The sequence below is a fragment of the Diuraphis noxia genome, unplaced genomic scaffold (assembly GCF_037042655.1).
Source record: "Diuraphis noxia isolate RWA-SAM2 unplaced genomic scaffold, SU_Dnox_SAM2 contig0001, whole genome shotgun sequence".
In the NCBI taxonomy this organism is placed as follows: Eukaryota; Metazoa; Arthropoda; class Insecta; order Hemiptera; family Aphididae; genus Diuraphis; species Diuraphis noxia.
In genome coordinates, this window is record NW_028301711.1 from 33113999 (window position 1) to 33125546 (window position 11548).

General features: G+C 30.4%; 1 protein-coding gene and 1 pseudogene across 1 annotated transcript; both read right to left on the minus strand.

Moving 5' to 3' along the window:
• Positions 1-19: 19 nt before the first annotated feature.
• Positions 20-9844, minus strand: LOC149060567 (lymphocyte antigen 75-like). Its single transcript, XM_089216237.1, has 5 exons — positions 9473-9844; positions 7876-7995; positions 6713-6955; positions 2860-3066; positions 20-141 (listed from the first exon to the last, which is right to left on the minus strand). The coding sequence occupies exons 1-5, from the start codon at positions 9789-9791 to the stop codon at positions 20-22; spliced, it is 1011 nt and encodes a 336-aa protein (XP_089072363.1). The 5' UTR covers positions 9792-9844.
• LOC149060568 (uncharacterized) lies at positions 3336-4398 on the minus strand (annotated as a pseudogene).
• Positions 9845-11548: the final 1704 nt, after the last annotated feature.

The following is an 11548-nucleotide window of genomic DNA, read 5'->3' on the forward strand; positions in this document are numbered from 1 at the left end:
TAATGTTATTTATCAAAACTTAATTATTGTCATTTATGGCTACAGATTTGTTCATGTTGATATTTCCATTACATTGTTGTTTTAATTGCTCTATTTGTTCAAATTGTTTGTGGTTACGTAAAATACAATTTTTTCTACGTTCTAAAACATAAAATGATAATTTATTATTTATAATTTAGTTTAAAATATTTTTCATGGTATGTATTTGAAGTTAGTCACTAATCATTTATGACTATAATATTGTCAAGTGATAAATAACAAATGTTGTGTACATTAAGTATTAAAATTGATAATTTGTATTTTTGAAACTGGATTTTATTAGTTTAAAAAACCAAGTTTTAAGTTAAAGGTTTCAATATATCCCCAGTGGCGGCAAAGAACTCGTTAACCTTAAGATATTAAAATATTTATAACTTATAACTAGGGTTTGGATTTTAAAACAAAATAAATAACAAAAAGAGCACAAAATGGTTTTGAAAAAGCAAAACTGAAGCATATTTATTTTTAAAAAAAGTAAAAAGAAACATTTATTAGTTTTAAAACTGAATAAAACCAATTGAAAAAAGAATTTGAATTAAAAAAAGAATTCCCTACCATATATTTGGCAAGATTTTCAGTAGTTAAACTGACTATTGTTTGACTTAATATTTTTATACATATAGAAAACCATGTAATATACTAATTTAAATAGTCCGTACTGCGTATTCTGGATTTTCTTATTAATTAAATTAAATATTTTTATTACTCTAACATAATAAACATAATATACAAATTCCACACCTAAAATAACTGAGAAGTGCATTTATACAAAAAAATACTAAAAATAAATTGGTTTATTTGGAATGAGAATGACATAAAACTAATTTATGTATAAAAATTCATTTTTTATCTCATATATAAAAAAAGAAGCATTTGCTTAAAAATTCGAGCCCTACATATAAATGATATTTTACATTATACAAATGCTCCAAGTTTATATTGAAAAAACAAAATGTTTAGTGCATGGATGACAACGGAGTATGTGTCTGCAGTAGGTGTAATCTGTTGGGTATGAATATCTAAGAATATTATGTTTGGTTGACCAGTATATTATGCCAAGTAGTGGAAACGGACTACCTGCTGTCACATAGTCCGTGTAAACCGTGTGATCAATAGTTACTACAATATACCTATTAGTTGAAAATATTCAACTATTGCATGATAGATAAAGTGATTATTAATGACATTCAAGATTATTTTTACCTATATTATTAAGTTGAATAATGAGAAAATTCTGAATGAGGACCACATTTATATGGCGGTAGAAGTTTTGACAGAACCGCGATTTGATTGGGAATCCAACTGTGATTCTGTTATAAAGACCTGTTTGAAACTGTGAAAATTGACTCTGAAGAAGACATGTGACATGCATGCAAACATCTCAAATTCTTTAGGTATACTAATCAAATCAGCTACGAGTGGAATATCCTTACTAAGCACAAATGTGTGTAAATAAATTTATAGCTATTCGATAATTCTTTTAACTTTAACTTGTAAGAGTACACTCAATAATATCTAGGTAGGTACCGTCAAACTGACTAACTTTAGGCCAAAATTATATCTTATAATTTTACCTCCATAATAGGCTTATAATTTAATTAATATAAACTAAATATTCTGTTGTTATCTTAAACATATTATTTAAATTCACTATAGTAGAATTGGAGTATCAGGTTTTAAACTTAAGTATTGATTAAATTAAATTTAGATACTGCTCTTTATCTCTTGTGTTGTTAACACAAGTCCTTGCTGTCCCGTTAAAAGGTAGGACAAGAATACACTCATTATTAACGAATTTTCGAAGAAAAAAACCATACATTTTAAATTATTTAGGATGAGCCGTAGACCTTGGTGCCCTTAGAATGTGCTCGCGGTGACCCTAGTGTGGTCTACTACGATTGAATTAACTAACAAGAATATTATTTACTTTATTATATATACCATATAGGTACCAGGTTTGGTAAAGTACCTATAGTTACTATTTATTGAAAATTAGTTCCTACATAAACTAATAAGGACCTATAGATATTCACAAATTATAACATTTTACTTATACTCGTAACTAACGAGATGGTAATTATTTTTTATTTAATAAAGTTACCTATTAAAAATTGTGAAATTAAGAATATTATTTTATTTCCTGATGTCATTATCAATTACAAAATATATTGGTTTATTAAATTCAGAAAATGGTCTATTATTTTATAAAATGTACAATATCTGCATAGGTAGCTGTTATAAAGTGTTGATCTGGTAAAGATCATGTTAACACGGAGCGTTATTTGAACTAAAAATAAATTTAATAAACCAGAAAGTAGATTTTACCAAGAGCCGGGATTTTTTTTAAATATCTCATTGATCCTAAAGTTATCGACTGATCTACACTGATAATATAATTTCTCTAAAGTACCTAGGTACTAACAAACATTCAGTAGGTATCTATTTTGTGTGATCTAGGTAAACAAACGTAGTATGGTAGTAGGTACCTATAATATTCTCAGAATTACTTTTCCATGAAAAATAAGCATTAATTTCTGGTTGTTTTACAGTAGGTATTAGATATTTATATAAATATATAATAAATATTATAGCAATAGGTATCAGTGGCGTAATTACACAGATATTTTCAATAATCAAATAGGAAGAATTAAATAAAATATAATTTTTTTTTTTGATAATGTTCATTTTTAAATATCTAGGTATTTATAGTGAAAAAAATATTAAAGAGAGGGATAATGAGGTTTATCACCAAAACCCCCTTGTGTGTACGCTACTGATGTATACCTATAGAACAGAATGTAAGTTGCTGTCGATTCTTACTGATGTTGTTTATCGGTGCGCAGTATCGTTCCACGGGGCTTAACGGACCATCCGGCACGAGTTCGCAAATGTAAGGCAACTTTCTTGAACAGTCCTCTGTTTCCCAGTACCTGTTGCCCGCGAGAACTACGCACTCTTTTCTTGGCTTACCAGTTTTTGGATGACCTGGAGCCCACGCCCTAAACGGCAAACAACTCAACGGTTCACCTTGAGCACCAAAAGATTTAATACGTTGTTAATATTATAAGGTATTATTACTTGAAATATTTTTTTTATTGCTTTAACTATAAATGTACACCGTGCAGTAGTAGTTCAATTAGTCTAGCTGTATATATTATTTATGATAACCTAGGTAAGCAGGTCCGGTAGCGGTGTCGTATGCTATCTACGCACTAAATGATATAAAAAAATCTTACTTCGTTTTAAACCAGAGCACTTTATAAATAAATGAAGATTGTCAATGAAAATTAACTTAATTAAAGTTGAAAAGTATTTTTCATATCAATAAAAAATGTTTCGAACGTATTTATTGTGTTTATGGAGTGCCACCATTCTTCTTTAAGCTGCCTTTCCATCAAATTAGTGGCACCAGCGATTTTATACCATATTTCACCTTTATATGTCGCCAATAACATTCCATAGTTTGAGTTTCAGCTCCTGTTTGTGGATCAATAAAATTATTTTTATGATTTACGATATTGTGGATATAGCCATGATCGTTTAAACAGCTGTAAGCTTTCCATTCATCTGAAAAAATGGTCGTCCCTGGCTCAATTTCTCTTTTAATAATTGGAAGCAAAGTGGCGCGGTCTCTTTTTTGAACGATAAACAATCGACGTTCTACTATATTATCACGTCTACAACACATTCCAAACACCCAGGGCCCCTGTACGCGTACACCGTAATTTCGATTAGTTATTTCACTATCAGTATCAGAACTGCTAGATCCTGATTCTACAATTTCTTCTCTAGGTTGACGATCTCCTAGACGTAGACGACCACGGTTATACTCTTCCGCTTGCCTTGAAATAAAGATTCGTCTATTTGCACTACGAATCCTACACCACCCATTTTCGTACGTTTTTCAAATTGGTCAACACAAATATCACGGCAAAGATTGTACCAATCCGACACAGTGTGTTGACTTCTGCCTGTCCATTTCATAGTTTGAATTACTTGCATACCATGTGCCCAATACCATACGAGCTCTACTATCTGGCATAAACTTAATCCGCTATTACATGTTCCATTAATATCGACATATGTAAAAAACGGATTTTTTTTACGAATGGACTGATAGATTTGACAACCACGTGTTTGGCAACGTAAGTATTTTGTTTTCACAAATTGCCCATCGGAATCTCGTTTGCGGCTATTTTTATAACATTCTTTGAGAACGCCACCACACACTTCATTGCTAACATTATTGATTTTTTCACAAAATTCTTGTTTAGGTAAGACACCTTTTTGTTTTAAAAAATTCACACAAGTATCATCAGTATAAATAATATGTCTATATAAATCACCAATTGAAGTCATTTTGAACGCAATACAAATGACAAACACACGCGAATAATTCACAGACACAACTAATCGACAATCGTTAAAAACCCGTGGGATCTAACTTTATACTTTGTAGAGTGTAGATAAATATTTGTAGATAGCATACGACACCGCTACCCGATAAAATAGTATTTGTAGATAGCATACGACACTAGTATTTAGTGCGTAGATAGCATACGACACCGCTACCGCAAATCCTAAATATACCAGGATGAAGGAACCGGACCGCAATGCCTTTAAATAAATTTAATAAATTAATTAAAGATTACCTACGTTAAGGGTTCAAGTCTTAAAAATATTTTTGTAGGGGTTCAGATTAAATTTCGATATTTTATGAAGTCAAACATATAGATTCCAGTTAAAATTAATTACAACCTATATCTAACCTTTATTTTGGTGTACTTTTTACCAAGCAAAAAATGTTATAGATGTTGTATGTTGTATGTTATACTTTATACTATCATGTAGGTACTATGAAAGTTTATGTAGAAAATTTGAAACATTTAAATTATCATTATGTCGTTGTAAAAAATTAATATTTAGTAAACAGTTTATAATAATTTATGGATAAGTTTTAACAAAATATTTTAGATATTTTCTTCTACTTCACTAGGTAGGTACCTACTAAAAATAGATAAAAACCCTAAAAAACTGTATTTTTAATTTTTAATCAGTGTTTTAGTATTTGGGGCGTCGCCTGAGTGCGTTCCGAAATAACCCTTTTTTAATGTTCCTAGTGCTTCCAGGTAAGGTATCATCCGTGTGCTCCCAAGAAAAAATATCATATTTTTTACATGACCCGAATGCGTCCAGTGGGGGTCCAATGGGTGGATCCCCACTTTGGTTAAATATAAAATTATCACATGAAATAAATTTTTTTACGACTTCTATTTTTGAGTACTTATTGTATTTAATGTGAAAAATATTTCCCCCCCCCCTGGAATTGGTCAAGGACCGAATGCGCCCCAGTTCATTTAGAGTTACCCAAAGTGCACCACTAATGAACTATGTACGTCTTGAATATTAGTTGGTTTTTTAGGTAGTATTGAACGGCGAGCAGCATAAATCCCTTTTCGAATATAAGATAATATGTCAGTCATCGTTAAAAAATCCGTTTTTTATTTTTTAGTTCCAAATGAATTAATTTGAGTGGACGTTCACAAAGTTCTTCTTGAGCTTTTCGTTTTAAAAAGTTTCTTATTACTTGTCTCATCGTTTTTCCTTCAGATTCTAAATTATGATTATGATTTAAGTTACTATCAATAATTGTCTTCTCACTCATATCTGTTTTCATGTAAGTTGTACACGTTTTGTTTACACAGCACCATCGTTTTACAACACCATTCAACATTTTATGAAATCTCATTTTATAACCATCAATAATTTTAAGTTCCTTACCGTGTTGGCTGATCATACTCGACGGCAACGGCATCGACATCTTTCAAGTACATTATAGTATGTAATATTATGTTATAAAATAAATTAATGTAAAATGTTAATTAAATATATTTAAATAAAACGTTTAGCTACATACACATCACAACACGTTGTTGTCAAAGACTCGTTACGAATAGTAGGTTTTTATGTATTAAATATAGTGTAAATGCAAACTAACACAGTGTATTATTATAAGTTATCGATGCATTTTATCCATAAAGATAAATATTGTTAGCAATAATATCTCGGACGCACACGGGATATACCAATATTATTTGTGATGTTATCGCGGACGCACATGGGATATACCAACATTTTTAGCGAGGTGCATTACGATAAACGGGACGCACTCGGGAGTTGCCCAGTATTTGTTTGGGTCTTTTAAAAATATTAAATAAAGATTAATACTGTTCTTTTTGGTTCTTTAATTAACACAAGGTTTTAGATATTTTTACCTATTTTTTCGGTCCGGTCTCAATTCCTGAATTCATAATGCACCTCGTACATAATCAAATCTTGAAGTAAAATAATCAGTATAATACAGTAATATAGTAGTAATAATTAACAGTATTATTGTGTAATGTGTTGCATTTTCACAAATTTTAATTTTTAAATAATTACGTTCTAGCCGATTTTGTAAATATTAAGTGGGATCAAAAACGCCGTATCGTGTCTTTTATTATATAGATACCTACTATTAATAACCCGATCACAAAATGTTGCTACTCGTTAACAAATATACATTTAAATATTAAATACAAATGTATGTTATTCAACTCTACATGGCATGGTATATAGTGGAAATCCGGAATATTATAAATTATAATAGTATATAATAATTATGCACCTATACCTGTGATAGTTACAAAGCCGTTTTCGAAGAATAATCCAACAAATGCTTTGCGGTTGCTTGGGGTATTATTTTTCAAATCTGATGACACCAACGTGGCCAAAAATGAAGTCCGAGGATCAGATACAACATTGGCAAGGTGGCCGCCAACGTCCTCACACGCAATCATGGCATTTGAATAGTTCAAAGGTTTCGTCACCATTTCGAATACACCAAGGCCTGGTGCACAAGTGTAGTTTTCACTGGCTGTATATAAAATTATAATATAATAAGAATACTCTGAATTAATTTTTCAACCAAAAGTTTTCAACTATCTGCAATTCGTTCTATTTGGGGAGTTGTGTCAGAAATTATTATCAGTACCTAGGTGAGTTGCGTCCCGTAAAAAACGATTCAAAAAGGATCATAGTCTATTTGCGTCCTGGAATACATTTTTTTATAACCTAATCGTATCCCGAAAAGGACCTATCCGAAATGATAAAAATGTAAATAAAAAAAATGCATTGAAGTTAATTTTAGTTTATAATATAGAAGTATAAATAATAATTAAATTAGGTATACATTGAAAATAATATAAAACTTCATAAATGTTGTCATGATAATAGTAATTATAGTTCAATTAAAATGTAATTCTATATAATAATAATAATAATATGAAAATTCATGTTATATTATATTAAGTTGAATCTATGAACTATCGATTTTAGTAATAGTCGACTTGCGTTAAAACTGGACGCAAGTTTAAGAGACTCAATTATTGTGTATCCAAATTTCATTTGTATGACAAAGCTGCGGAGGGAGTAGATTATATAGATGTTATTCAGCACCTACATTAAAACTAGACTCATTCAAAGTTTCTGCCGTTCGCATCGCAGTCGTCACGTACTTTTCAGTTAACACCTAAAGTCTGTACAGCGCGTCGTACTGTCGTGCGTCCGTATTAGACGATTGAATTTAGTTATTCACCATTGTATCGTCCCGTGTAGTAATGATATTATTATTATTTATTATTGGTATAATACACAAGTCACAATCTTAATTATAATATATAATAAATTACATTATAAATTGTCAGTCTCCCCAATTAATTTAATTGTGATCCGCCACTGGAGAGTGGAGACATATAATATATGTCAATATGAAATTAGCAATTTGTAGGTACTCACGCAAAGGTTTTGAGTACATGCTATAATAGTCGTACACCGACTCATCGGCAGTGAGTAGAAACGGGTGGAACTCCGGGCAATCGAAAACATTGCAAGTGGAACTCAACGCGGACGTGACACCTGTTAATAATATCCATAAAAATCTGTGTTTAATATATGTTTTTAGTACAACCGTTATGAAAATTAAACTTGTCGTATATACCTATATACTGAAAAAAATATTAATGACAGTTTCACTTGTATTATAGTAAGATATATTATGATGGAACAGAAACAACCAACGAGTATTAGGTAATGGTACTATGCAAGGGTGGGTTGGTGGGTACGGTACCCAGTAATAGTGCCCTTATACAACTCCTTAATAGATTTCATACAATATGTTCGATAACACTTTGATGATTATGAAAGCAAATCTATAGAACTTTTAAATAAGGATATTGAATATCAGAGTTCAAGAAAAAAAAGACACCAAAAAATTTTTTATTTTACTCGAATAAATATTAAACATAATAATCATATTTTTAACAATACATATTTATTCTACGATCCAACTACTCATATACTAATTATATACAGCATTAATTAAAAATATCTTATGCGTACATTTTTATTTTAGCATTGAAGAAAATAGAGATGGACAATTTGGGGCCAAAAATTGTAAAATGTACTGGGCCCACGAAATGGTAAATCAGGCCCTGTGTGTACCTATGAAAAATGTGTCTTAAATTTTAATTTAACACTAAATTCGTCAGACCTATAAGGTACCCATATAAACAGCCTAAAACAGAATAGTTCATTTAGTCCTATTTTTTTTTTTATTAATTACCTACCTACTATCACTCAGAAAAATAACGTTCTTCGTTCTTATAACAATATATCATTAATTTAATGATTTACTAACAAATTAAAGCCAATGTTTCAAAGTCATATTTTGCGCGGTCACATTAAAATATTAAATAATTGCATTACGTTATTGTCTCTTATCATATATTCAATGAAATAAATATATATAAGATGTTTAAAAGTTCATTTATTTTTATTTTGTTCAGAGATAATTATAATATTATATGGTTAGGTTAGTATACTACTACTATATACTATTATATATTGTAATAATAATAATAATAATAACATAATATTCCATGTTTATAAAATTAAACGCCATAATAATATGATATACTTGTACAAACGTAAAATGCACAACAATTCTCAAAAGAAATTAGTGTTTATATTAATAACTTACAATTTTAAAAAATGTTTTTCCCACCTTGACTTATCTCAATTACAAATAATTATTTACTCGACCTTGTTTTGTCATAGTTGTAATTTTAATATATAATACACTTCAAAAGGAAAAATACGTTGAAATACTTTGAGGAAAATATAGTCTGGGAAATATATATATTATAATCTATAAACACTGACGAAATTTCTAAAATAATGGAAGATGCTCTTCTAGCAATTATGTTTGCATACCTACGTATAAATATCTAGTAATTTAATATTTAACATTCTAGTCATTTCAATAAAAACTGCACGTTATTACCAACAATTAATCCGAACAAGGACCTATTAAAGATTATAATTGTTGTTGAACCTTCGGTAAAGTTTGCATACGTGAACGCAAAAGCGTTTTGCGTTGTCGCCAATTGGACGCAAGTTTCCAGTTCCGTCGCATTTGACGATGCAACAGTACGCATATTAGACGCGGCACATTCCTTTGTTAGGTGGTATTCATGTTTCTGCCTTTGTAAATGTCGCGAGCAAGACGACGACTGTTTGCTGCCTGTCTGTTTAATGCTCACAACGATGATCAACACAAACAATAACATTTCGTTATTCATTTTACAGCTTTGAAATATAATATGTTGCACAATATAGTCGAAAATATATACGATATTTGATTTTTGATTCATACCAGCTCTTATTATGTAAAAAATATTAAAATTGTAACGCCCGTTGTCGAATACACTGGATGTAGGTTATGAATACACTGATGCAGTTTGCATGTTTTTGTACGACCTTATATTATGAGCCAGACAAAACTACGATAAAACAATTAAATACACGAAATTCAACATTAGTAAAATCCACAAACCACTGAATTTGTCTCTGCGGTCGTGCCCGAGTGCGTCCGATAATTCCCGCTTTACAATATTATAGCAGCACAATAAAAATCTTTATTGCACGCACAGGATTACAATATACGACATCATTAATGTAAAAGGAAACAACGTCAACCAAAGTACTTAAGTACCGTGAAACGGGGTAACTCAGAACTGATTTTGATGTTTTTATAAAATCATTCTCAAAATATCTATATAAAATTTATAAAATACTGTTATTATTATTAATTTAATCTATTTAATATTTATAATATAATATATTGTGTTACCAACATACATGTAAGATGAAAAAGACAGTTCAAGCACAGTCATTATTATCTCGATCCTCTCAGATCATCCAAACCTCAATCATCTCAACCCTCCTATGTATCCTACCACCATTCCGCTCTCACTAGAAATCTACGGCCCAAAATTAGATCCAGATATGTACAGTCCGGGTTGTTACGGTCCAGATTTATAAATTCCAGGTTTATACATGGACCCCCAGTTACCACCACCACCAAGTGACAGCACGCCACAGAAACTACCTAAATCATCACCAACAAGCCCATGCATGCAGCGCCCTGCATCCATATTAAATAATATTTCGTTGATACATTTATATTACTTTACTTTAAATCATTTAAACCGTATAAAATTGTGTATTATTTAGAACAAAGTAAAATCGTATGTACTCGTTGACCGTCAATCCGTTGAAACTGTATGCCTGTTCTTACATACACACAGTTACTATTTGACTACAATGACCACTTTACAAACTAATCGTATTTGAAATGGTCTATTATTAGTCTTTTATTAAGGGGGTTCTAGTTGGTTATTTTCTAAGGAGTAAGATTTAGGCAAATTATTTATCACGTATAACCTGGTCATATCAATGTGTGCGAGTGTAAATGATCATTAGTGTGTGTGCGCGCTGGTGTACACTGTATCTCAATAATGCATTACGAGTTACGACACGTATCCGCATTCGAAGAATCAAACAATAGACTACATTAGGTACTTATAGTCCACCGGGTACCCACCATTGAACTATATAATAACTGGAACGTTCACCACGCAGTGTGGCCTGAGCGAGGATGTTAAAAAGAGATAGCGTATATATTAGGAGTATCTATTCTTGTTTAACATACGGCGCCTATTGCCAAAGCACAATTTTATTTTATATCGCTATTTATGCGGCTTGAATCATAATTATTGAACTACGAGATATTTATTTATAATATAAATATATGTATATATACGTTTTATACGTTTTATACGTATTATACGATGCATATTTTATTTAATTAGCATTAAATTAGCATTCAGAAATTAAATTGTCCGCTTGATAAATTGACGAGCAATTTATATTTTTTTTAGCAATAAAACTCTATGATATATTTTTTCTCTGTTGATATATAAATTATTTACTTATTTACCTGATACAATTATTTTATCATGCTTATTTATTTATTTAAAAAATGTAGTATACCTACAGAAACAGAATGAAATATAATTGTCTAAAATATGAAATACCTAACTATATATTTACTTATCCATTCAATATT

Excerpts from the sequence above, each read along its gene's own strand:
- LOC149060567 (XM_089216237.1), bottom strand. The coding sequence starts at position 9,791 with ATGAATCAAAAATCAAATATCGTATATATTTTCGACTATATTGTGCAA. Across the intron at positions 7,996-9,472 it reads GTATGCAAACTTTACCGAAG|GTGTCACGTCCGCGTTGAGT; the intron begins GTTCAACAACAA and ends TATTATTAACAG. Across the intron at positions 142-2,859 it reads CGCACCGATAAACAACATCA|AACGTAGAAAAAATTGTATT; the intron begins GTAAGAATCGAC and ends TTTATGTTTTAG.